The sequence below is a fragment of the Falco cherrug genome, chromosome 19, assembly GCF_023634085.1.
Source record: "Falco cherrug isolate bFalChe1 chromosome 19, bFalChe1.pri, whole genome shotgun sequence".
Classification (NCBI taxonomy): Eukaryota; Metazoa; Chordata; class Aves; order Falconiformes; family Falconidae; genus Falco; species Falco cherrug.
In genome coordinates, this window is record NC_073715.1 from 1,630,457 (window position 1) to 1,657,235 (window position 26,779).

General features: G+C 46.8%; 3 protein-coding genes across 3 annotated transcripts; 2 read left to right on the forward strand and 1 right to left on the reverse strand.

Moving 5' to 3' along the window:
* Positions 1-2,464: 2,464 nt before the first annotated feature.
* Positions 2,465-3,739, forward strand: LOC102057677 (proline-rich protein 9-like). The gene has a single exon (XM_005434782.3). The coding sequence runs from the start codon at positions 2,854-2,856 to the stop codon at positions 3,358-3,360; it is 507 nt and encodes a 168-aa protein (XP_005434839.1). The 5' UTR covers positions 2,465-2,853; the 3' UTR covers positions 3,361-3,739.
* Positions 3,740-10,557: 6,818 nt separating this feature from the next.
* LOC106630843 (keratinocyte proline-rich protein-like) lies at positions 10,558-11,571 on the reverse strand. Its single transcript, XM_055696534.1, has one exon. The coding sequence runs from the start codon at positions 11,569-11,571 to the stop codon at positions 10,558-10,560; it is 1,014 nt and encodes a 337-aa protein (XP_055552509.1).
* A 13,218-nt stretch (positions 11,572-24,789) lies between these two features.
* LOC106630842 (keratin-associated protein 10-4-like) lies at positions 24,790-26,331 on the forward strand. Its single transcript, XM_014276425.2, has one exon. The coding sequence runs from the start codon at positions 24,790-24,792 to the stop codon at positions 26,329-26,331; it is 1,542 nt and encodes a 513-aa protein (XP_014131900.2).
* Positions 26,332-26,779: the final 448 nt, after the last annotated feature.

The window sequence follows — 26,779 nt, forward strand, 5'->3', positions numbered from 1 at the left end:
CTGTGGGGTCCTGACTCACTGAAGTTAATGTGACTAGTCAAATGACCAAATTGCTCGTAAATGTAATAGAGACCCACAAATAAGCATCAATTAAGAATAATAATCCAGCTCTCTGATGTTCCTACATATTACAAGTGCAGATCAATTTATATCTCCTAAAATGTCTAGTTCTCTCCGAAGTCATTACAATTTCTTGCTAATCAAATATAACAATAGGGTATACAGTAACCCACTATAGAAAGGGAGACGTAGGACCGGTCCTCACCCCTCATTTTAGAGGTGAGCCTGGAGCCCTAGGAAAGCATGAAGAACTGTACTAACCAGACTATGAGAAACTCCTCAGCAAGATAAGTGTTGAAGGCTGCTGCTGTGAGGGGTCTTAAAAGTACTGGAGGACAGTTGCTTGCTCAGCATCACCCAGCTGGGTTAGCTCTAGGAGGAGAGATAAATCTGTCTAGATGGTTACATCGGAGCTATCTGCTCTGCTTTTCGGTCTGCAGGGTCTACTTAATGCAGTCATGGGTGTTTCTCTTCACCCTGAAGCAGATGTCTAAGACAAGCAAACCACACTGTACAAGTCCCTGTTTCTTCCCATCGTTCATAAAAGCTGCCGGTGCAGCAGTATGAGCCTTGGGTGGAGAAATTGCACATGAGTCTGTCCAGCAAAGGAAGGGGAGTGGAAAGACTGAACAAACAGTGAGGTGCTGCTGGGAGGATGTCAGGAGCTGTGCAAATTCATCAGCTCACATGGGCTTAGGAATTCCAGTTTGCCCGTGTAAACATTAGAAAGGAACCAGTGTCAGTGCCTGCAATTCTCCTGGTTTCCAGTGCAAACAGGATGCACTGCTCATGCTGAACAGGCTGGGGGGTTTGTGTTTGTTTTAGTGGTTTTTGTTTTTTTTTTTTTTGCTCATTTAGCATTTGTGTAAGTGATCTCATTGGGGCATTTGCTCACCTAATTGCAGGACGATCCTATTCCACCTCTGTGACTGGAGTATCTCAGAGAAATATTTTCTGTGCTGCGGAGCTCAGCGAGATATCCTGGTCAACAAAAGGCTTCAGTATACTAATGTGGAGTCCTGGGCCTTAATCCCACTTAAGCTGAAGCCCTTTATGTTGCTCTGGCAGTGAAAAATGCCTTTAAAATGGGTGCCCCTTTGCTTTGCCCTGATGGCTTGAAGAGGTCCTCAAGGCAACTGGAGCTGTGTCCCCATTGGCATTGCCAAGCGTGAATGTTGTGAATGGACGGTGGAGAGGAACGGGTCGGGTGTATTTTATAGTTAAAAAGCTATTAGAGAAACAGACACCTCAGTAATGTGTGGAAGCACTGATGGCCCACTGCAGGATTAGCTGTTTCTTACCATGAGAATTAGGACATGATATTTCTCATAGCAAATCAGATCAATTGTCCATCTTCGCTAATAATAGTTAATCATTCTTACTGCACTGAAACAAACCCAAGGTATCATTCAGACATTTATGGAAATAAGGAGATGAAAATATCCATGCTTATTAAATCTTTTCTGAAAAGCAATTAATCAGGTACCTGATTTTTTCTAATTACTCTATCATTCTTGTTGGGAACCATATGACTTGGCTATTAGGTGGAAGCAGAATTTGCTCAGGATCACATGTTTTTCCTGGAAGAGGGTTTCCATCAAAAATTAGGATGTAAACAAATATGTAAAGCATGTACAGGTGGAGCTTGTTCAGGTAGTTAGTGGTCAGGTGTCCATACCCCTGGGCTCCCTTGTTTCCGGAGGTGACGCCATGCAAGCCATATAAAAAGGTTTGCATTTTGATGCTCACACCAGTTCGTTTGACTTCTCCCTCATTCACCTGCATCGGTGGACTGGTAAGTCTTTCTCGGATTTATCAGGGAATGATGCGATGGCTGTGTTACTTGGTCGTTCTGGTCAAGAGAATATATTACTGATCACAGGAGAGCTTTGCTCCTGTTGTTTCTGTTCCGGGATTTGTCCTGGAATGGGGGAGAGGATGTTCAATTCTTATTTAGAGTTTGCTCTTCCTTAAGTAGCTTGCAAATGTCCTGTCACCTCTTCAGAAACTGTGAAGGTCTCTCATCCTCCTTCGTATTCTATCTTCATTATTTTTTTTTATGCCTCATTAAATCTGGAAATTAAATAAATTAGTGGATGCTGCAGAGTGAGTCTTGGGACTTCAAAAGAGATGGGTGGGAAGAAGCATTATCTGGCAGAAAGAAGCTGCAGAATGCCTGCAGGCAAAGCTGCAGGAGACATCTGGGAGAAGTCAAGATGAGAAAATGAATTGGAAACAGGAGCTGCAACCTCTGGGCCAACCCTCCTCTTACGAAAGGAGGAGCCCATTCATTTTGATATAGCTCCAGCGACGTACCATGATACACAGCTCGTGGATTTGGGATAGTGTCTGGATTTGTGGTCTTTAGGCTTCATCCTTGGGCTTTAGCAGCTCAACGTCTACACAAAGGGGGACATACTCTGTGGTGCGCGTGAGGAACTGAAGGTGTGAGTAGCAAAAGATGGGCCCTAAGAAGATTAGGAGATGAACTATTTTCATGTTACGGCTTCTACAAAGTTTAGCTGTGGGTAATTCTATCAAATTCAGGGTTTATGGCTCTAGCCTTCTTAACAGTGATGCCTGCAAGTTCCCTGCTAGTGTTGGTTGCATGTGTCTGAATCCACAAGTCATTCACATGCAATTTTTTCTAACAGTCCTTTTCTCAGTCCAACAGTTAACTGCTATATACATTCCAGAGCTTGGGTTGTGAATTGTGGCTCGAGAATAAAGAACAAGCATCCTGATTTTGTCCTCTTTTTATCTTTGTCTTTAGCTTTACTAGCACCTAGAAGGATGTCTTGCTACGAGCAGTGCAAACAGCCCTGCCTGCCCCCTCCCATTTGCGTGCAGAAATGCAGCAAGTGTGTGGAGCCCTGCAAGACGGTGTGCATGGAGGTCTGCCCGACACCCTGTGCCACCCAGTGCACCACCCAGTGCGTGGAGCCTTGTGCCACCCAGTGCACCACATCCTGCACCACCCAGTGCGTGGAGCCTTGTGCCACCCAGTGCACCACGTCCTGCAGCGTCCAGTGCGTGGAGCCCTGCAGCGTCCAGTGCGTGGAGCCCTGCAGCACACAGTGCGTGGAGGTCTGCCCACCTAAGTGCATCGATGTCTGCGCAAAGCCCTGTGCCACCCAGTGCACCACCCAGTGCGTGGAGCCCTGTGCCACCCAGTGCAGCACCAAGTGTGTGGAGCCCTGCGCAGCCTCATGCGGGGAGGTGTGTACCACCAAGTGCGTTGATACGTGCGAGACGGTGTGCCTGGAGCCATGCAGCACTGTCTGTTCTCGCCCATGCTGATGGCCTTAATGCGTGAGCCTCACATGCAGTCCTGGTGCTTCGCTGCATTGCAGTATCCATGGGCTCATGAGCATCCACGGAATGAAAAAGAAGTTACAGACCCATCCGCAATGTACTGAGACCTCTCCTGATCTGGTTAGCCTGTGCTCTCTTTGTCTTGGAAAACATTTCTCTGAATGTTTCCAGGCTGTATCTTTGCTTCTTATGCTACTTCTGCTACTGCTATCTCAGCACCTTTTTCTTGGTAACTGCAGTTGGCCGATATTACACTGCTGGGCATTTTGAGAAGTTATTTAGCAATGGCTGTGCTGTTGGAAGGTGCCTACCCTTCTATTCTTTAATTCTCATTTAATGCATATCCTCTTGTCTTTCAATGTCTATGTGCAGCAATAAAAATTGACCATCGATGGCACCATGTGTCTTCTGTCTTTCTTTCATCGCCTCGTTTCCATGGCTTCAGACCCAAGAACATCTTATTTTAGTTTTTGTTTTAAAAAGCTGCCGTGGTTGCGGAGGATTTGTGCCTGCAATGCAGTGCTGCAAACAGAGACCATGCGTTATAATGTGGAGGAGTGTCTTCTAATACTATAAGTAAAGCATCATCTTGTCAATACATTTCTGACAGATTAAAAAAGATTTAGGTTTATCCTGCTTGGAAATCATGATAGAAATTTATTTTTTAGCTTTATTAATGATAGTATTTTACTTCTTAATGTCTCTGGATATTGGAGGCAAATCTTAGGAACTGTTACAAGGTAAATTTAAGGGAAAGAAGGAATCAAAATGTTCTTGCTGGGATTTTAACTGTACCTTAAAAATATTCTGATGGAGACAAAAGTGGTATTTTTGATGACTTCTTCCCGTGATCCTCACTGACTAAATATAGAAAGCAGGGGATTTGGCTTCAGGAGATGAATCTTTTTGTGGTTCAGGAACAGGTCTGAGCCCTGCAGATTGCAGGTTTGTTCCCAGGTTTGCTGCAGATACTTTGTGTGGCTTTGGGCAGGTCTCACCCTTGTTATCGATCCCTTCCCCACCTGCTGATAGAGTGGTTGGCATTTCGGGTTCGTTAACATCTGGCAGGTACAGTAATATTTTAATTAATTTATAAATGCTTCTTCTTTATTTGGAGTCATAATTTTGAAACGGAAGGAAGCCCATTGTCTGGAGGGACATTACTCTGATTTAAATGCTGAGTTTCAGAGACAATGGCCCCATTGTCCTCCATACTGTGCCTGTGATTTGCTTACCTCTGTCTCCATGATGGCCACACAATTTCCATGTCTGGGATGTAGAGAACTGCTATCCACCTACCATATCATTATGGCAAGGGTGGAGAGTATCTAATCTAGAAAAGAAAAGAGTTATATTTAGATGTGTGTAAACACTATTACCAAATCAGCTTTTAATGAAACCTTGTGTGCAGGTGTAGAGAGTTTGATGGTAGATTCCTTTTTGTGTTATTTCTGTCGACACCAAAAGGTGACACCATCAAGCAGCAATAATGATGGGCAAAACATGTCTCGGTAAGGCAAACAAATTCTATGCCTGAACACACCTTGCAGTTCAGATAGACAAAGCAGGGGTAGGTGGACCAGATGTTCAACAGCAGGAAATTCAGCAGAAATTCAAAAGCAGGAAAATGGAAGGGGAGACTAGGAACATGCGTCTTTAATTCCTCCCATTGAGCGCACACCTTTGGGGATTCAGCAATGAACATGGCCTCACTAATAATCGCTTGCTGCCGTCACATGTGTAGCATCAGTGCCCACTTCCAGACATGGAAAAGGTCTTAGTCAGGAAGTCATATGCTGCTACTAATGAGATCCATCCCATAGACTAGTCACCTGTGACTGGTTTCCAAGCATCTTCATCCAGCTCTATCAGCTCTTTTAGTCATTTAAAATTTTTTCCGCTCTCCCTCTGTGCTGCTAGCATCATACCAGGCATGGTAATGATAGATGGGAGATGGTGCTCTGAAAACTCCAGGGGAAGTGGCAGAAGAGACCTGTTGGTTTGTGCTCCTCACGCTTCCTGCGCCTGTAGGAAAACGTGTTGCAAAAGCCCTGACACACTGCTCTCCTATGCACTTGTGGTTAGTTGGGAGCGTTGCTGAGATTCCCCAGCGTACAACAAATTAGGCACATTTGATCCGTGTCAGCCTCAGGGTCATTAAGACCCTTGGTAAATCAGGCATGAGTGAGGGATGTGAAGATACGGGATGATGTTGTTTCCATTAGCACCTTCTGCTCTCCTACACCCAGTGGAAGCCATGTCCATCATCCCTCTGTGTATCACACATCCATAATGGAGACTGGGCTGTAATTCATAGGGCTGAATATGACCCCACAGGGCATAGTAGTGAGGGAGGCTTGAGAAATTAGTAGTAGAAAGCTACCTTTTCCATTAGAAAATATTTCAGTTGAAACATTTCCTCTGTTTCTTCCTTGGAAAAATTTCCAGGGGATCAACATTTTTCTGAAACACGGATCCATGCCCAGAAAAAAGAAATTCTGCCACAACTTCAGCAAGCCAAACCTACTGTTTGTAAAAAAGAAGTTTGAGGTGCTTCACTGAAAAGCTATGTGAAAGTGCAGGGAAAAAAAAAACCAAACCAAAAAACCAAAGGGAAAGCTTTCTGATTTCTTTGCAATATAAAAAGCTTCATTCTCTTTTTGGAGGAGAAGGACAGAAGTAAACCCTGAGAACACAGACTGCCAAACACAGACCTGCTGCCCTTCCCAGGAGCTGGAATACAGCACGCAAACGTCTCCCACTCAGGTTTATGTCAGCTGGAGATCTGACCCGGGGATCACTGATAAAACTACCCAGAAATACCTAAACTTCACGCAAACATGTTCTGCTCCCTCTGGAGCAGATCTGAGCCACCTCTCAAATCTGAGTTCAGTTGTGGGATCTTTGCCCAGGGTCGGGACAAGATGAATTATTAATAAATTAGCCAGTTATTACAAGATTGGGTGTGTCTTGCATTAAAAACAACAAATCCCCCGCACCTGAAAGAGGAGGCATCTCTCACAGACCTTGACTGAAGTCCAGGTGTATGGAGGTGTTGGTGAAGCAGGTTCTCGTTGTGAAAGATTCTGGTCATCAAGTTAATCTGTTGTCATCAGCTCCCCGGGCTGACTTCTGAAAGCGTATAAAAGCCTCTCATCGGGGAGGCTCATCAGCTTCAGTGGCTTCTTCTTCCCTCCCTCCAACAGCAGGAGATACCAGGTGGGTCCTTCTGTGCACATCTAGCAATATAGGTAGGGGTTTCTGGTGCCCTGTTCTTGGGAGATAGGGTGATTTTTATTTCTCTTTATTTATTTCTCTAGGAACAGTTTCAGCTCATCTCTCTGGCAATTTCACCTCCACACAGGTGAAAGCCTTATTGTGTTATTTGGAGACTTTCTGAGGCCCCACAGAGTGGCTTGGTAACTCCTTGGGTGAGCAAACCCTTGCTAACCCTTATCGTTTTTTCCCAGTTGATAAAAATCCTTGTGGATAACCATTGAGTATTGAGTTTCAGCTGCCAAAGCGTGGCATCCACCGGCAGCTTGTTTTGCATCTGTCGAGCGGCCACGGGCTGATCACTGCAGTTCCCTGGATCTCCAGGGCTCTGAGTTTCACTTCTTTGTGCAAAATCATATCGTCATGAGTGGGAGGGGCAGTCACGGTCTGAGGCAGACCCTGGATGACAAGACACATGGCTCCTGCTCTGAGGGTCTCGATGAACTAAGCAGAGATGTGGCTGCTGTCAGAAGGGATTGTTATCAAATGATTTTTTTTTTTTTTTTCCTCTTTCAAAACTGTTTGCAATACTGATATGCCTCTAGCTTTCTGCTCCTCTCTGACTAGTTTTAAATATTGCTCTGGGGTTCTCCATGAACTCACCCTGCTTTCATTAAAACTTGGGGTGCTTCTTAGCCTGTCAAAGTTGAAATGTTCAGCAAAGAGTGAGCGGAGGGAAGGAAGGAAAACCCCTCTTTTTTTTTTTTTTTTTTTTTTTTTTCCCCCTCCACCTCTGTAGCCATGGTTGAATCACAACTTTGTTAGGATGGTGCTTGCCTGTTATATTAATTTATGCTTATATACTGTTACGCCCTGGGGCCTCTGAGGAGCAGATGATCCCCATAGGGGCAACTGTGATGGGAGCCCAGAAAAGCGATGTGGGGTAAACTGGAGTCATCAGCACAAAGCTGGCCTGAACAGCAGCATCCTCAAGGACTTCCAAGTTTGTGTGTGTGTGTTTTGTTTTTTGGTTTTTTTCCCTGTGTGTTTTCCGTGGTAGAATTAACTTTGAAATGCTCTTCACTCTTGGTTTGATGTCAAAGCTGAAGAACTGACTGAAACTGTAACATCCAGAAAGGAGAAGTGTGGGGGGCTTAAAATAACAGAAATGGCACCTTGGTTTTCTTCCAGGCTTAGCAAAGATGTCTTCCCACCAGCAGAAACAGCAGCAGCAAATACCTTCAAAATGCCAGGAAAAGTGTCCTCCAAAGAGTGTGGAGCAATGCCAGTCCTCCAAAGGGCAAACCAAGTGTCCTGTGAAGAGCATCCCGCAGCAGCAACAGCAGCAGCAGTGCCCAAAGCAGAAGTAGCACTAACAGCAATGGCCACAAAGTGCCATGGAAGATGCAAATGCTTATTTGCAAGCTCTCCTTCTGTCTGCTGGCTCTGTCAGAATAGCTAGAAATCTGCAACATGCCTCCTTTGTTCGCAAGCAGAAATTATTTTACAAAGAGATGCAATTCATTAACTTGAATTTATTCATCTTCTACTATATTTATATAACAGTGCAGCAGTTTTCTTCTGATCTTTAGTTTGGGACATGCTACAATAAAATCTTAAGTAACCTCATTACTTGCTTCCTGATATTTTTTTTTCCAGTTTACGAGCGTCATCCATTCTCTTTTGCTTACTTTTATTAGCTGAAGAATCACCTTTAGACATACCCTAGTATACGAGGCACACACACACACACCTCCATGCATGTTTGCCTTCCAGATTTCCCCAGGAATTATTTGTCCACATTTTTATTTCAGATAGTCATCACGTTAATAGCTGTAGATTTCTGGATCTAAGTAGACCAGAAATGTGAAATGTCTAGAGCAAACAGGACACAAAATGATCACAGTCTCTAGAAAGACGATTAAGTTCAGCATCCTTTGGGACAGAGCTGCTCCTGTGTGTCACAGCTGGCTCAGGGTGGATGTGCTTCCCACCTCAGGGCCACCTTGCAAGTTGGTTTTCATCCTGAACTAGAGCAAACTGGAGAAACTCGGTTTTCTGCAAGGTAGAATATGCTGAAGTCTATTCTTGTGGGTCCATCAAAATGATTAATTGTGGGTTTTTCAGACCCTTAACTACCCTATAACTGCTGAGGGGAAAATAGCCTTTGGAAGCTTTTCACACTGAAAGGAAGCTTTTTGCTTGCTCAGAACAAAGAGTTTCTGTTTTAAAAGAACCAGAAAGACGATTCAGAATGTTTTGGTTTCTCAGCAGGACATAGTGGCTCAGCTAATTGATTTCCAGCCAGCTGCCTGGGAAAGTAGAGGGGGGAAAAAATATAAATACAGAACCTTTTAAGCGATAAGGTATTGGTGTCTGGCAGACCGATGTGAGCTTGCTTGGCAAACTCAGCATGGTGCTGTGATCAAACAATGAGGTTGGATGTATCTAACACCCATCTAACAGGTACAGGGCCAAACCGGTGGGATTGCATCACTCCTGGCGCATCTGAAGTGTGGGAAAAACTCATCTCCTTGTGCTTGCAACCTGCCTGGTAGACATGCCCGTGCCTTATGTCTGCTGAAGGTCATGGAGTGGCTGGGAATATGCGTAAATTGGGCAGAGTGACTGCTTGGGGTGAGCCAATGCCATGTGCCATGCTTGGCGGTGGGGGGTCTTGCTGTGAGGTGTTTCAGTGCAATTAGTGTCTCAGTGCTAGCGGGCTGACTGTGCAGGGGCTCTAACCCGGGCATCTGGAGAGGAGCAGCAGAGCCAGGGTCCCCTGTGAGCACCCAAGTTTCTGCGTCTTGATTTGCCCAGCTCTGAGCCTGAAAAATGACTTGAGCGCTGCAAGCTGAGGCTCCTTTTCATCTTTTTTTTAAGCAGAAGCTATTAAAAATCACCACCGCTTGGTATTCAAAGTAATTTTTATTGTTGATTTTCACAGTGAAATAAATCCTGGATACAATGTCAGCCTAAAATAATTAGAGATAAGTACCAGATACATACGCAACAACATTGTGTGGTGAAACATGTTCCAGGGTGTAATTGAGACAGCAGTGTGTATGCTTCCTCCTTTATCCTGTCTAACAGATGGAAGCCACGCCTGAGGTTAATCTATTTCAAAACATGTCTGGATTGGATTTAATTATCTATATATTTTCCATAAATAATCTCAGTTTGAGCTGCTCTTTTACACATCTTAGAAAATCCAAGGTGAGCTCTCTGAGGAAAGCGCTGATTACTACCAGTTCAGCTAAGCAGATAATTAAGAGGGGATGGCTTTTTTTTTTTTTTTTTTTTTTTTTTGGTAAAAATCTTTCTATTTCCTCCAGCCCAGCAGATTTGTTTTAATTGTTTAAAATATTCAGTACTATGGATTCATGATTCAGAAAGTCTTGTTGCCATTCACCAGAACCCCTAAGGTTCTGCAGAAACCTCAAATCCTATTATTAATAGGCAAAATCCTTAAATGCAAGGTGGGAGATGGCATTCACATGGGGGGAGGTGGGGAGGGAGGCATGAAAACCAGGAGGCAGCGTGCAGGTCTGGACGATGAGCTCTCGGTCCCTAACTGCGTTCGGGTTCAGTTTGAATCTTTAGCTTAATGAACCCCGAGTCGTGCGTGCCATCATGTTCTTTGGTCTCTCTCTGGGCTGTTAAAAGCCAGCGGGGTGATTGGGAGAGGGCAGAAATTCAGGCTGCTGGAAAGCTGAACGCACATGCCTGCAACACCGCTTGAAGCCTTACTATCTATTGACAGTCCTGCCGCGTCAGTTAGCTTATGGCTGTTAGTATGGGATAGCACTAGCGTTAGCTGGGGGGCAGCTGGAAGCTGTGCTGCTTGGCAGAAGTTCTGCAGTGAATAAAAGGGCGTTGGAAAATGACCTCTGGTCATGAGACACGGGGAGAGGAGGTCTGGGCTTGCAATCTTCTCTCTTCAGGGCTTCCTTGGCCAGCCGCAAGTTACTTCTGCATGGGGGGCCACTGGTTGGGCTGCTTCACCTGCTGCTGCTCGATGGGAGGGCATTTCTCTGGAAGCTCAGGGCAGGGGGCAGGGATTGGCACGGGGGTCTCCTTGCACTCCTGCTTCTCCTGAGGGCAGGGGGTGGGCATGGGGATCTCCTTGCACTGCTGCACTTCTTGGACACACGGTGTGGGTTCAGGGCATGGAACGGGAGTTGGCACAGGGACCTCCTGGCATTCCTGCTTCTCCTGAGGACACGGTGCAGGCTCAGGGCACGGAACAGGGATTGGCACAGGGATCTCCTTGCACTGCTGCTCTTCTTGGACACATGGTGTGGGTTCAGGGCAGGGAACAGGGATTGGCACGGGGGTCTCCTTGCACTCCTGCTTCTCTGGAGGGCATGGGGTGGGCACAGGGATCTCCTTGCACTCCTGCTTCTCCTGGGGACATGGTGCAGGATCAGGGCATGGAACAGGGATGGGCACAGGGATCTGCTTGCATTCCTGCTTCTCTTGGGGACATGCTGCATCCTCCGGGCAGGTAACAGGAACTGGCAGAGGGATCTCCTTGCACTCCTGCTTCTCCTGCACTTGTGGAGTTGGTTCAGAGCAGGAAACAGGGTCTTGCACAGGCAGCTCTTTGCACGCTGGTTTCTCTTCAGGGCACGGAACAGGCTCAGGGCACGATACAGGTGGGAAAGTTGGTGGTAATGTGCATTGCTGTTGCTGCTGCTGCTCCTGGGGTGGGCACTGGGGTATTATGACCACTGGTGTTTCTCCCTTGCTGGGTTCCACCACTGGTGTTGGCAATGGCACTGTTTTTTCCGGGCATGGTACCACTACTACTGGGACTGGTTCTGGACAAGGTGTTGGGACTTGGACTTCAGGTTGCTGCTGTGGACATGGGACCGGCTCAGTGCAGGGCACAGGCTCATGGATTTGCTTTGAATTCACTTTGCTCAGGCCAGGTGGGAGGGTGATTTCCTGCTTGATCTGCATTTGATTCAAAGACATCTTTGCAGGAAACAAGATTATCTGAAAGAAAGGTCAGAGTGTTATTGTGTCTGCTAAATGAACTGCATTGGGATAAGGGTGAAAGGATTATAAGAAACATGAATCAGCTGCAAGAGTAAAGTTCTCTTAGTTTGCCCTTGGTTTCCCAAGGCAGGTTGCCTCAGAAAGAATTATGATTTGCTCTTTCTTTTTCATCCTGCCTTTCAGCTCCTGCTCTGACTCTGTGTTATCTCCTTTGTGTTCTGCAATGTGGGACAGCCCTGTCAGGTCTAGAGGTAAAGGTAGAGCCACTCCTTTGAACTCGGAGCTGATTTACACTTCAGAGCTCTTCCTCCTGTTGCTTAGCTCTTCTCAATGTGTGAGCTCCCTTTCATTTCTGTCCTGGGGAATTGATGAGAGGAGCTGGCAAATAACAGATCTGCTGGTTTGATAGCGGTTTCAGAAAGTCAAAACAATAATAAAAAAATAATGAATGCTGAAGACAAACATTTAAAAACATTTGGGGTATCAAAAAGTAGAAAAATATCACTCTGGACCCAACGGGATATTTTACAAAACAGAAATACTTCATTTAATTTTGCCCCTTTTAAAACGGTTTTACTTGGCATTCGAAATGTGAGGTGCTAAGGCTTCAAGGTGGACCTCACAAGTAAGCCAATATCTTTCTGTAGTATTAAGATTCTTTACAGCACAATAGACCAACTCCTCCTCTTGCTCTGGTTTCACTCTGACATCATTGGTGATGTGATGGATTGAGGTTACCTGTGGCACAGTTCTTCCAGCTGTCACGGGAAGAATTAGCAGTGGTAATGTGTCCCTATGTTTCTGGATTATCCTGGCCACTAATAATCCATGTAGCTTGCATGAATCAGAATAATCAGGAGGGATTTCTTTTCCCAAGGCCAGTAATGTGCAACAGGCCAAATGGGTTTTGCAAACAATTTATGGAACTGCCTCTGTTTCCTGGGCTGCTGAAGGCAGGACCAGGCTCAGCTGGATGGGTGCTGTGCCTTTGCTAAAGCCTGTGTTGCTGTCTTTCTCAAGACAATCTAAGGGCACAAATAAAAGGTTAGAATCACAGATGTGTGGGCTGGAAGGGGCTTTTTCATGTCCCCTCAACACAAGACTAGCACCAATGCAGATGATGTGAGAGTGTGCAAGTTCATTCTCCCTTCCCTGCATTGCCTACTCCTCTCAGCACATCTTCAAAGCAAATTCATTGCTCTCTTCTGGATCTTTCTAGATCCTTCAGATCAATATCACTTATCTCTTGCTCTTTTCTTTGTAAGGACCTGATAAGATCTTAAGCCAAATTAATATGTTGCCCTTGAGATGGTTAGCATGGATGAGACAGCACGCTAGGAATACTTGCAACCTTCTGCTCCCTACAGCCCCTCATACTCCCAAATCTCTCTTTTACAAAATAATTTCACGGTGAAATTGAAGATTAAAAAATATTCTTGTTATAAATAGCAGAATCACAGAGAACAGATTTGGAAGGAGCTTTAGGAGGCCATTTAGACCTTCTCCTTCCCTGAAGGCAGGATCAGTTATACTTAAGCCAACATAATTTTATCTAATCTCTTCTTCCGAAAGGGTCTAATTTAGCATTTAACTATCCTCAGATTTAGACACAATCTGAATTTGCCTTGCAGAGTCCTTCCAAGGCTGCTTGTCCTACCCCAATACCCACAATTTCTCTTCTTTGGAGGAATCTTTTGCATGTTCAAAGCTATCAAATAAAACGCTTCTTTAAAGAGTCTGCCTACGTTAAGCCAAGCAGTAAAATTACAGACATCACAAAAAGGTATCAGTATTCTCTGACTTACCCAACCAGTCAACAGGGAGAAGCACGAAGTCGAGTGGATGGTGGAGCATGGAGATTTGAGAACTTTTATATGGTTTCAAAGCCCTGCCTTCTGGGAATGAGTCCTCCTAGGTAATGAGCTCATTCTTTCACAACTGCCATCATGCATTTCCTCCACAGACTTGTTTTACACGTAGGCATTGTGAAGAGAGGCTTTTGGTGCAGAATGCATTTTATTCCCCTTTTTGACTAACCCAATTTAACAAAAAGCTTTCCGTGTGAATAAAGGTCAGACCTTCAGGTTAATGAATTCATTGCAGACCCCGTCGAGGTCAGGGGTCTTGGTGTGGTGTCAGCCAGTGTGGTTCCACTTCAAGTCATGCATGAGTCACTTCATGTCAGCTAATACACCCGCTTCTTAGCATGTATTTGTAGTTTAAGGCAAGGGGGCTAATCTGTACTTCTTTCACCTACTTTTTATCAGTGAATACCCTAAGGTGACTCTCTGGTGAGCCTACAGCCTCATGATGCATGGGTTTATTTTTTTCTCCATGAAGATCTTTGTAGATTTCATACTGCTTTCATTTCAGATAATTTTGGATGCATGTTATTGTACAGAAGATGCATCTCCGCCCATCCAAACGTGACGGAAGAGAAAATGGAGTTGATCTCTGTGTATCATGTGAAAAGTAAAGGGATTTTTTTTAATAGTATACAAGATTTATCACATTCAAATGGAATTTGGACACTGGTTTCATTTAGGTGCCAGAAATGCATTTGAAAAGATGTTTCAATCTACATGTAAAATAAAGAGAGCTTGTAGCTTAGACAGTATATTCACTAAGCATTATTCCATGTGAAAATTTTATTGGGTGAAAACAGCTCGCTGATTATTATCCTCAAAATCTCAGGGAGCTATCAGGATGGAAGTCAAACAGTCCTCGTTTCTGATGGTAGGATTATTTTCAGCAGCGGAGACAACACGTCCCACGCAGAGGTGAATTTCATCACATTTGGTTGTCTTGGGACTATCTTTGTCCTGTCTCCACCATTTTACCAGAGCTCTTATCAGAGCACGCGCTACAGATGCAATCGTTGCAACAGGCTGAGCTGGTACCCGTCACCGGCTGGGATTCCTGGGCTGCGAACATAAGAAGCTGTTTCTGGCTGTGGTGTAACTTCCTCTGCTGATAATCATTTGGCAACCGAAGGGCAGAACACCTGAATTTTAGACCACATCTTCTTCTGCTGTAGCGTGACTTCATCTGTGTAACTCCCCTTCTTACCTTGCAAAGCAAGGTGGGGCCCTTGCCTTGCTGCCCGCCTGCCTGGCTCCGGGAGCTGCTTAGCTTTTGTCACCAGCCCTTGCTAGCAAGGGGAATATCCCAGCCCAAGACCTAACCCTGACTCAGGTTTCACCTGCTGCTCTGCTGGTACAAATTGCAGTCGTAGCTCAGCTGAAGGCAGGAACTAGGACACTTTCCAGCAGCGGAAAACCTGCCTGTCTGCTTTCTAGGCAGCATCACGCTTCATGGTTATCAAAATAACCCTTCTGCTGAGATATGCTCCTGGAATATAGACCTTCAAAGCAGAAAGATGGAGGGAATAAGCTCAGGCTCATAAAATAAGTGGGGTTTATCATTGCACTTGCTGGCCTGAAGAGGACAGAGCATCTGGGTTCGAAAGGAGATGGCACATTTCGTTGGATCACACATTGCATTTGAATATTTGTGCAATATTCGCAAGTGAATCTGCATCCTCAGGCCAGAGCTTCAGCAACCCTTGTTACGTCCGTCAGTCAGAGCAACTGAGAGAAACAGGGCACGTAGCACCTCTGTAGCAGTGTTGAGGTAAAGACTGTTACAGGCTGTACAGCCATGGCTGTCTGTTGAGACATTGCTTTTATTTAAGCAAGCAGTGAGGTTTCTGGAATATTTAGGTGTCACATTTCCAGCCTCAACTTGCAACATCAAGTGATTACAGAAAATCACTTTCCATAGCTGGAAGGGAGACGACCTGAGCCCTGTCTGGAGATCAGAAGGTGGGGCTGTCCTGACCTTAAACACTGGTTTGGATCCAGGTCTGGAGAGGTTCAGGGAGGTCACTTCACCTCCATGTCAGCAACCTCAGCAGAAAAATGATGGTAATTATCAACCAAGAGGCTCTGAAGTCAGTCCGTGGAAAGGGAGTGAATGTTTTTCCCATAGTAGAGGTGTAATTGCTTTCCCCTTCCATGTGAATTGCACAAAGACTATTTTTAGAGGCAAATGCCATATGCAGTGAAACCTGCCTCGCTGAAACATTTGGGAAACTACGGGAGAAACGTGCATTGAGTAAGGTGCCTTTACAGTGGACGTGGAGGTAAGCAGCTCCTCAGGTCTCACCTGGAGGAGCCCAGCTCAGCTCCCAGCCGATACTGAAGTGGTACCACTAATTCCAGGGAACGTAACACCACAAGGGAGAAAAATATTGGCCCGAGCTCATCCTTCCTAGGCAGAAAATGTTACGTCAGCTCCCACACAGCTTGGGTAGGTACTGTGCTGCTGTCAGCCCGTCAGTGGCCTTGCAAATGCTCATCAGGTAGTTAAGTCCTCAAAAGTCTAAGGCGCTGCAGCAGTTGTTCTAGCAGCTCTGAATGGAGGTCTGTAGCTGTCAGCTTTCCCTGGTTTATCGTTGAGACAAGTGTCTCAATATCTCTAAGGGTCCTGAAGCTGTATTGTCTCAGCCTGAAGAAAAGGATCAGCTTGTTTAGAAGTGAAGACCATGGCAGAGAACCTCAGCTCAGAATGTGAAATGCTCACTGTGATCCTCACCTCACATCTGCATAGATGTTCTTTGATTTTTCTCTGTCCATTACTTTGAACCTTTGTGCACAGAGAAGATGATCTGAGGAAACTATTGCACTCCTGGATTTCATGTCTTGGTGTGATTCAGAAGCTGTTGAACTGGATCTCCCAAGACATGGCTTGCCCTGATGGCTTAATTAGACACTATTTCGCTAACACCCCATTTTGTTCTTTATTATTGTGCCTGTCATCATTTTAGGGTGGACATCTTGATTAACTCATCTCACGAGACAAAAGACATAATTACCTGTTACTGAATTTCCTAGTATCGGTCTGTCTGCTTGTGTGTCCAGTCACTAAAGCATCTTCTCTCCTAGTGCTGGAGGTGGACTGTCCACTCGTGTTACAGAATACTAGAAGCTGGTCACCCACAGGGATGGCCAAATGCTGTAGCATCCAAGTACTGGATATGAAGTATCCATGCTTCAATATTGTTTTTTCCTTCCTGTTATTTCCTGAGTGATTCCTCTTTGCTTTTGCTACAATACTGCACCTGGGCTTCACAGGAACCAGACGGTTTCATATTAAACTTGTATCAATGGATTAGTTTAACAACTCTCAGGAGACGCACGTGGGTGGTGAATCACTGAGTTAAGCCTGTGACTCTGCATTCATAGTTATAAAACCTCTTCCATAAATTCACCAACCTCCATCTTAAACCTTCTTTCATATTTTCATTCCAGTTTTCTGATTTGGCAGCCTATTCCAGAGTCTCCCTGCACTGCTTCTTGAAAATCTTCTTCTAATTGCCTGCTTAAATTTATTCCTAGCTGCTTCTGCAGAATTACTGTGCTTCTCGAGTGCAACAGATTGCCTCGTTGAAAACCCATTGGGCACAACAGGAACACTTTCCAGTCAGCCATCACTTCAAAGAGCCTAATCCTCAATTGCTTCATTCATGCACTCCAGCTCAGGAATGAACTTGTTGGAGTTTAGCCTGTCATCAGCCTTTTCTGCTCCATAAGCCAGGACGTGCCATTGTAAAGTAGAGCAGCCTGAGGGTCACCTTAGCGTCGTGCTCATCTTTGCCACGCTGCTGCTGCTGGAAAGCATTGAGCTGGGGTGCAGTGCCACGTTTCAGGCTTCTCTTCCCTCTTGGAAGGGGACAAAATAGCAGTGTGCTGGAGGGTCAGCTGCACAGTGGTCAGGCAGGTGCTAGTGCAACAGGGAGGGTCTCGGGGCACCGCTTGCCTTTGAGTTAGTGTTGCTTTCTGCTTCTAAAGAAGTCAGAAAAGACCTTGAATATCCCCGAGGTTCAGACCCCACATTTTGAATTTCTGTGTGAATTTGCTGCCTGGGTTATTTTTGTTGTTGTTTCTGGCGGGACTGAAGCCATGGGGCTTTAGAGCAGAGCATTTGGAAAACATCTGAAAAAGAACAAGCTTTCAGGCTTCAGGTGTGGCCAACACAACAGCCTTCTGCTGCCAAAACAGAAAATGCCTAAGAATGGGGCGTTTTCTCTCCTAAAGGTCAGGATAAAACACCTGTTTCTGCAATTGGGCAGTTCTGGAGCTGTGAAAAAATGTACACCACAGGGAGCAGAGGCCCTTCTCCCTGGGAGGTCAGGCTCCTGACGTGTGGAAGGAGCTCTCCGTCTCCCAAGTCTGTTACACTGGCTTTGCAGAGATTCATTGCTTCACTGGTGGGCTGAGTACATTTGATTCCAATGAATCTGTTAAATACCATTAGTTAGACTTGCCATAATATGACTTATGGTAGGATTCGAGTTTGGCGATGGGAAATTCAGGCTCTTCCGTTTGCAAATGGAATTAATTGAGATTAAATTTCAGAAGCTGCAGGCTCTAGGAATTAAACTGTTTCTTCTCCAACTGTTTCTGCATCTGTGTAATGCCACGGATTAATTGAGATAATCTTGGTTATACCTATGCCGTTCTTGTGACTTTGATGGCATCATACCATTGCACAAGGTGATTATAGGAAGAGAATCAAGCCCAGAGGACTTGGAGATTATACAAACATATATGCATTATAATCCTAAAACTGCTCTATTAGCTGAATTGCTATGGAAAAAGGAAATTTTAAAAGCTTAGTATGTCCCGAGCATCTCATTTATTAACATGTTCTGGCTGATAGAACAAACTCGCTGGGGAGGAAAAGGGAAGGGTGAATCCCAGAGCAGCAAGGAAGATTTGGAGGAGCCTCACAGCCTTGCACAAATGCTGCGTCTGACAAAACAGACTCTGACCCAGCCTTGGTGTCCGCAGAGGTGTTTGGGCTGCATACCAATACCCAGCTGAGTGCTGGAAAAAAGATCATCTGACAAGGTGTAAGTAATGAAAGGGACATTAAGCAGATTAATATACAGCAGGAAGATAGCTTGGGAGAGGCAATTATTGGTCTTCAAGATGAAGAGAGAGACTTATCTTGGATCTTCTCCTTTCCATTGCTCCGAGTTAGTCATTAAAATCATAACAATCCTGGGCTCTCACAGTTTGCTTCATTCTATCACCTGTATGCGGATGGAGGCGAAGCTACCAGTGTTTCTGACAGAAAAATGGTGATTTTGCTGCTGCTTTTCTTTCCTCTCTCCGTTTGTTGTTTTACAAAATGAAAAACAAAGTGCAATTTTCTATTTCATTGTTTTAGAAAAAGAAAAACAAAGTGCAATTTTTTATTTTGTTGTTTAATAAGAAGAAAAACAAAGTGCAGGTTTTCATTTCCTTAGAAACATTGGATCTTCTTTTTTTTCCTGTAATGCTTTTCTCTCTCCCTGGCTGGCAAGAAGGATGTCTTCCCAGCTAAGCCAGCAGCATAGCAAGCAAGCAGCCCTTCTGCCACCTGCAGTAAGCAAAGCCATGCCAGAGCCAGCACCAGGCACCCAGCAGTGGCAGAGCTGGACACAGTAACAGCCAAAAAGAAAAGAAACCTGAGGAGCTTTTTATATCAAAACCAAGCACCAAGAAATGGCCGCCACCAGCCAAGGCACCGCAAGCTCTCATATCTGTGCCAAACCTGGAACAACAGCAAAACCAGAAGCCTCCCAAGCCAAAGTAGCTCCTGCGTATTAAAAGCGATGGCAGAGGAACAAAACGTGGGGCATGCCACAGTAACTTCATGCTGTCATTGCTGCTGTGATAGAGGCTCCGCTAGATCTATTTTACAGCTTCATCTTCTGCAGCTGGGTGCCTGGGCGACCACGTGCTGCTTCCTCAGTGAGAGCAGAGGTGCTGGCAGACCCTGGGGCTGTGCTCCTGGGGGCTTTGTGCCTTTGCATCAATGTCCCTTGGCAGAGGGGACAGCTGTGGCTGAGATCAAGGTTTGGGTTCAAACCTCAGCACCCCGGTTTCTCTCCCATTGGAAGCCCAGCTAATGGATGGAGCTGATGGATATGGGTACTGGGGAGAGAGAAAGTTGTGTTGAAACTCCACAACTCAGCTTAAGTATTTTAAAAGCCACCAGGGCTATTATGATCATGTAGTCAGATTTTCAGCAGAGTCTAACCTCCACTGAGCCTGGTAGCAATGAGAACAAAGAGGTGTGTGGGGCTACTAATTGCAGAACAGCAAGAGTTCATTAAGTAATAAAACATTTTTAAAATGAAGCAAGAAGGAGTCCAAGTGAGGAGCATTTCATTCTAATGCATAATGGGGTTAGTATTTTGCCTTCAGTGCTCTTAAATCATTGAAATAGTGAGACTGCAGGTTTACTGCTTGCTGGGCTAATAATATGTTAAGTTCTATTATCTACAGCCTGTATGCTGCTTTCTAATTACGAGTCTGATACAACAAAAAGGCTATCTCTGCTTGCTCCTTTGTGTTTCCTTTATCCTCCTCCCTCCTCTCCCTGCATGCACCTTACTGCCCCGCAGCCATCAACTGAACAGACTCTCCTGTGAAGAACATGAAGAGCAGCCCCACTACCGTGTCAGTGTGTGTTCTCAATGCCCAGAATAATTCCAGCAGCTGGGATAAAGCACCCTGGCTTTTACGGCGATGGGAACAGGAGGCTGTGGTTGCGCTGCAGGGAGCATTGGCAACTCACATTTAGCTTCGCACTGGTGCGTTGGTACAATAAGGAGCATTCAGACATTAGGGTGCTATGGCACAGAGGCACTGGGCTCGGTCTAGGTCACAGGCTGCCAGTTTAAACTATTTTCCTGGAGAGAGAGCTTGTCTGAAGGCAGTTTCGCAGCTACCAGGATCTGGTTCTACCAGGCTGTTGCTGGGGGTGGTTGCGTGTGTGCATGCTGCGCTCTAGTGGTTTGTACAGCTTGGAGGAAACGTCCACGGCTTGCGAGTTTGTAGGGCATGGCCATGTCTTGGTGAGGCTGGAGGCCATGGTCATGCCTTGGAGAGACTGGAGGAAATTTCCATGCCTTAGTGAGGCTGGAGGAAGTGGCTGTGCCTAGGTGAGACCAGACGAAATGGCCATGCCATGGTGAGGCTGGAGGAAATGGCCATTCCTTGGCAAGACTGGAGGAAATGTCAATGCCTTGGCAAAGCTGGAGGAAATGGCCATGCCCTGGTGAGACCAGAGGAAATGACCATACCTTAGTGAGGCTGGAAGACATGGCCATGCCTTGGTGGGGCTGGAGGAAATGGCCATGTCTTGGTGAGACCAGAGGAAATGGCCATGCCTTGGTGAGGCTAGAAAACATTGCCATGCTTTGGCGGGGCTGGAGGAAATGGCCATGCCTTGGTGAGACCAGAGGAAATGACCATACCTTAGTGAGGCTGGAAGACATGGCCATGCCTTGGCGGGGCTGGAGGAAATGGCCATGCCTTGGTGAGACCAGAGGAAATGGCCATGCCTTGGTGAGGTTGGAGGAAACGGTAGTGCCATGGTGAGGCTAGAGGAAATGGCCATTCCTTGGCAAGACTGGAGGAAATGTCAATGCCTTGGAAAAGCTGGAGGAAATGGCCATGCCCTGGTGAGGCTGGAGCAAATGGCCATGGGCATGCCTTGGTGAGGCTGGAGGAAATGTCTGTGTCTGGAAGAGACTGGAGGAAATGCTCATCCCAGCCCCATGCAAGTACTTCTCCAAGGCAGATCTGTTTCTTCAGTGGAAGACTTTCTTCCTTGGCTTTGCTTTTGTAGTCCAATGTGTGTAGTGTCCTTCACTGAGCGCTAGTTTTAAAACCTAACAGCTCCCTGCTGTAGCTCCCTCCTGCTTTACGGCTCTTTGCCTAGTTTATTGGTATTCTTTTGTTACCGTTAATGGAGAAAGGCTAATTTTCACCACTTGAGGTTTCAACCCAATATCCCAGATCACACCTAGCCAATTTACCTTGTTTCTTCTATCTTCTTTTTTGACTGGCTTGTTCTCCTGCCAAATTTCTATATTTGGAGCAGGCAGGGAGTTTTGCATTCCTGGTGCATTGGCTCATGCTCCAAAATTGCTGCGCTGTGACGGTGCTCCTTTTGCATTCCTGACTTATTAAAGGGAAGGTGTCCCTAATGCCTTTACCTGGCATCTCCTCCAGGATGTTTTTCAGCTTCCCTTTTTGGACTTCTCAGTGCCTCAGCCCTGTTTTAACTTCTTTTTCCCACCATCATCTCGTGATGTTTTCCAGGTTGAGTCAGGCACGCTGAAAAACAACACAGATTTTCTTAGGTGCCAACCACTGCAGGGCAGGACTGGCTCGTGGGCAGAAGGTGGGTACTACCAGGATATGCACAGGTGATGACAACAGAAGCACACATTTTTGACAGGCATTGTCGTGTGAAAGTGAAACACTTATTCAATTGTTAAATAGTGAAAGTCTCCAAAGTTGCGCTGTTGCCAAAGTTAAAATAGAGCCAAATTGGATTTCTGGGGGTTTTCTTTCTTTGATTCTGTAGTTTTGGAGCATACTGAGGGTTTAGATACGTAGCTTTACAGGCATTACTGGGTATTAACATGAAAGACAAGTCATCGTTGTGATCAAAAAATTAAAGTCCTCCTGGGCTTTCAGTAAGTTACACAGGTACACATAGGGTTCAGTCAAGTATGGACTGAAATAAGGGTTTTTTTGAAGGTTGGGGCAGTGCCTGCATGCAGACTAGAAAAAAAAAAACCCACCAAAACATCTGAATGCTCACTTTGGTTAACAGGGAGGATCACACCTACAACCTTCGGAGCTAAAAAGCAATGAAGAGTTACAGCTGTGGATCAAAGAACCTATTTCTCCAGGAGAGTTGCCACAACAAAGCCGCATTTCTTGTGGTTCAGGTGAAGACAAACACACTCAGTGCTGACCAGCAAGGGTCAGGATTCATTCTTGCTGGAGAAGCCTATGCCAAAAGGAGCATTTAACTCTCTGTGATTCTGGTGTGGGACAGAGTTGTCCAGGAGTTCCTTGCTGTTCAGTTTCATTGCAAAATTATTGATGGGCCTTTTTCTTCGCCTCAAAAACCACCTGGGCAGAGCCATTTCTCTGGTTCACAAGAAACTACATTTTTTTCATATACATCCTCAGGAACTGATCCCCTTGGGGTGGGTTTCATCTCAGCCAGTTCTAGATATCAGTGCAGCCAAGCACTCCTCTGTGCTGGTCCCTCTCAGCTCTCCTTGTAGGCAGCAGGAAGAAACTGTAATTTTGGGGGATTATTTTATGTGACAGCATACACACGAAGGCATTGGTTAGACCTTCAGTGACTTCAAAAAAGTAATCTTCTGGCTTTCTAACTATTTTTTTTTAATCTGGGCGCAGCGTGCGATAAGAAGCTGACTCACCGAGAAAGTCACCCGCAGGACTGGAGGAAGTTTATCTGCTCCTGGTGCTTTTCGTGCCTGGTCCTGCTGCCGGTCACAGTTTTGACAGCTGAGGTTGTTGTGCAAGGGCTTGCAATCAAACGTGACTGTAGCTCATCTTTTCCACTCATCTGAGAGTCACTGGATGGTGTATTCCCACTGCTCCGGTGACAGGTTGATTGCATCGGGATCACGGGAGCATCGGGACACCAGCAGCCAGGTGCTCTCCAGAGCTATGTGAGCTAAAAATGAAGTTATGGATGATGAACTGCACCCACCCAAGGGGGTGACTGGAGCTTTTCTCAGAGCTCCTGGTTTTCCTCAAAGGAGCCAGTGCCCATGCCCAGCCTGTACACACCACCACCCCTGGCTGCTGGGCGTTATCGGGCAGGTGAGAAGTGCGCTGGCTCTAACCAGGCGCTAATGTTAGAGAAGGACGTGGAGCGGTCAGCGCAGCTTCATGGTATGAAGCCAATGCTGTGCGTGTGTGGAAGGAGGTTGAGTGATGGGATGGCCCCATGTCTGGGGGACCACCAGGACATTTCTCCAGGGTCTATGAAGCCTGGCTCCATGAGAAAAGCCATTGCTGCCTGTTACTGGGTGCCCTGCTGCCTTGCAGAACCCCTGAGGCAGGGGATGCCACTGCTGCTGCCTCTCCAAATACCATGCAGTCTTACCATGCCAGGGACAATTACACAAAAGATAATTACTCTTACTATGGGGAGCTGACACTCAACTACTCATCCTCAGGGATGAGTACGATGATGCTAGTCACTACGAGTATTGCACACAGGACAGCTTTTGCACTGGAGCTAATGGGATATGTCGTGGGTACCTCATACCTTCAAGGCATGTTTAGCAGCTATATAAAAGCTCTCCTTCTATTAGGGCTCGCTGGTCACATCACAAAGCTGTTCTCACCAGGGAGCTGGGTAAGTCTGGTTTGTGCTGAGCCTCCATAGCTGCTGAAATGCAGATTTATTTCTGCTTTCTTACATATAAAAAATAATGCTTGATGGAATTTTATTTTTAAAACTAGTGGGTTTGAATTGCTGGGTTGGAGTGGGAGCGTGCTCTCAGTGCCCGCAGCTGGGCATCTGAGTCCAAGAGCCACTCCTGAAAAATGTGAGGAAAGGTTGTTAGCAGTAATCGGGGTGCTGCTACCGTGGTGTGCTTTTGGGGTGCTTTGGTGTAGCTGGGAACATTATGCCTGAAGAGCAGTACACAGGTTTGTGTCCCATTGTGGTATCGCTACCCTTTAATAGGCTTCAGTTCCCTAATGAGCATGAGCTTAGTGATACTGGGACTGAGCTGTGAACCTCTGCCCGCCTGTGGTGTGACAGGCTCACCAAGCAGCAGCACCTTGGGTGCTCTTCACCTCTCCTGCCATGGCAGATGTGGCCAGAGGTTCAGAGCTTGTTTCTGGGTTGGTTTTTTTTTCTCAATGCATCGGCAAGAGGTCAGAAGCGGTCGCCAACCAAAAGCAGGAGGAGAAAACTGGATTTAATGATTGAAAGGCAGTGCTGAGATCAGCCATTCCTCTGCTGACGCCCAGGATGAGCTTTCCCCTGTGGAGGAGGTCCAGGTGGTGGGGAAGGAGTTGCAGTTGGGGGAGGTATTTAATGCTGCCTGTCTCTGGATTTCTCTACTCTTTGACTTAGTGCCATGTTTCAGAATTTAAAATGATGGGTTGGGTCCTTGGCTGCTGGTTTTGAGACCGTGGCATAGGCGGGACGTGTCTCCAGCACCCTGTGAAGCGAGCCAGTCCTGCAGTGTGGGCAGTAGCAGGACCATGAGAAACCCAAGCGGGTGCCTGTCTAAAGGCTCTGCTTTCTCACGTGTCATTCCAGTCCTGCCAAAACCTCACAGAGATGTCGTGCTACCTACACCAGTGCCTCCCTCCAGTCTACCAGAACCCCGTCCCCATCCAGTGCCCACCAACCTATGCTGCCAGACAGCTGTCAGTGCCTACCTGGCACTCAGCGCTGTGCAGCCCACAGTATGTGACCCCCTGCATCCCCCGGCAGCGGATCATGTCCTCCAGCTTCTCCCAACAGCAGTGTGTGACCCAGTGCGTGCCACGGCAGCAATACGCAACCCAGTGTGTGCCGCAGCAGCACTGCATGCCGCAGCGCATCCTCCAGCAGCCACGTGTCACCCGGTGTGTGACAACTTGCGTGCCACAGCAGCAGTGTGCGACTGAGGGGGTGTTGCAGCAGCCTTGTGTGACCAAGTGTGTGCCGCAGCAGCAGCGTGAGACCACCAGCGTGCCGCAGCAGCGTGTGACAGAGTGCATCCCGCAGCAGCCGTGTGCGACCAGGTGCATCACCACGTGTGTGCCACAGCAGCCGTACCTGACCAAGAGTGTCCCACAGCAGCAGTGTGCCACCAAGTGCATCCCACAGCAGCGTGTGACCATGTACTTCCCACAGCAGCAGTGCGCGACCAGGTGCATCACCACATGCGTCCCGCAGCAGCGTGCGACCAAGGGTGTCTCACACCGGTTTGTGACCTCTTGTGCCCCGCAGCAGTGTGCCACCATGTATGTCCCGCAGCAGTGTGCCACCAGGTGCGTGACCAAGTGTGTCCCACAGCAGTGTGCCACCCAGGGTGCTAGCATTTGTATCCCACAGCAGTGTGCCACCAAGTGTGACTCACAGCAGTGTGGGACAACTTGTGTCCTGCAGCAGCAGTGTGTGACCAAGGGTGTCTCTCAGCAGTGTGTGACCAAGGGTGTCCCACAGCAGCAGTGTGCTACCAAAGGTGTCCCACAGCAGTGTCCCACCAAGTGTGTCCCACAGCAGTGTGTGACCAAGGGTGTCCCACAGCAGCAGTGTGCCACCAAGGGTGTCCCACAGCAGTGTATGACCAAGGGTGTCCCACAGCAGCAGTGTGCCACCAAGTGTGTCCCACAGCAGTGTATGACCAAGGGCGTCCCACAGCAGCAGTGTGCCACCAAGTGTGTCCCACAGCAGTGTGTGACCAAGGGTGTCTCACAGCAGCAGTGTGCGACCAAAGGTGTCCCACAGCAGTGTGTGACCAAGTGTGTCCCACAGCAGCAGTGTGCCACCAAGTGTGTCCCACAGCAGTGTGTGACCAAGGGTGTCCCACAGCAGCAGTGTGCCACCAAGTGTGTCCCACAGCAGTGTGTGACCAAAGGTGTCCCACAGCAGTGTGCCACCAAGTGTGTCCCACAGCAGTGTGTGACCAAGGGTGTCCCACAGCAGCAGTGTGCCACCAAGTGTGTCCCACAGCAGTGTGTGACCAAAGCTGTCCCACAGCAGTGTGCCACCAAAGGTGTCCCACAGCAGCAGTGTGCCACCAAGTGTGTCCCACAGCAAAGTCAGTCGGGTGGAGTAAAAATTTCAAGTCACTCTAAGAAGTACTGCTCTGCGTCCAAATGGCCCTGGTAAGAAGGAGCAGGAGAAAGGAAGGTCCACGGGAAGAGAGTGAGGTACAGCTTTGGGGCAGGGGTTCTTTTTCTCCTCGTCCCACCTGCCAACTAGTTGCTATTGCTGAACTCTGCTTTATCTCCATTTTCCAGTACTTCCCCTGTAGCTCAGCTCTATTTCAAGGCAAGGTGTGATACTATTTCCATGGCTGCACTCCAGGTGCCTGTGGCTTGTACCTTGATCTGCTACAAGGCATAGTTTAGTGGGATGCTATTCAATTCTCACTTAATTGAAATGAGTAGCGATTAAAAAACAAAATTTTTTTTAAGAAAATATTTAAGGAGTCCAGGTCACAACAGCATCAATAGGGCTGGCAGTGCCGGGGGCTGGTCCATGCCTTGGGAGACAACGTTAACTTGGATTCCACGAAGCTGCAAGTTCTCCCAACAGCTGTTTTCGCTCTCAGATT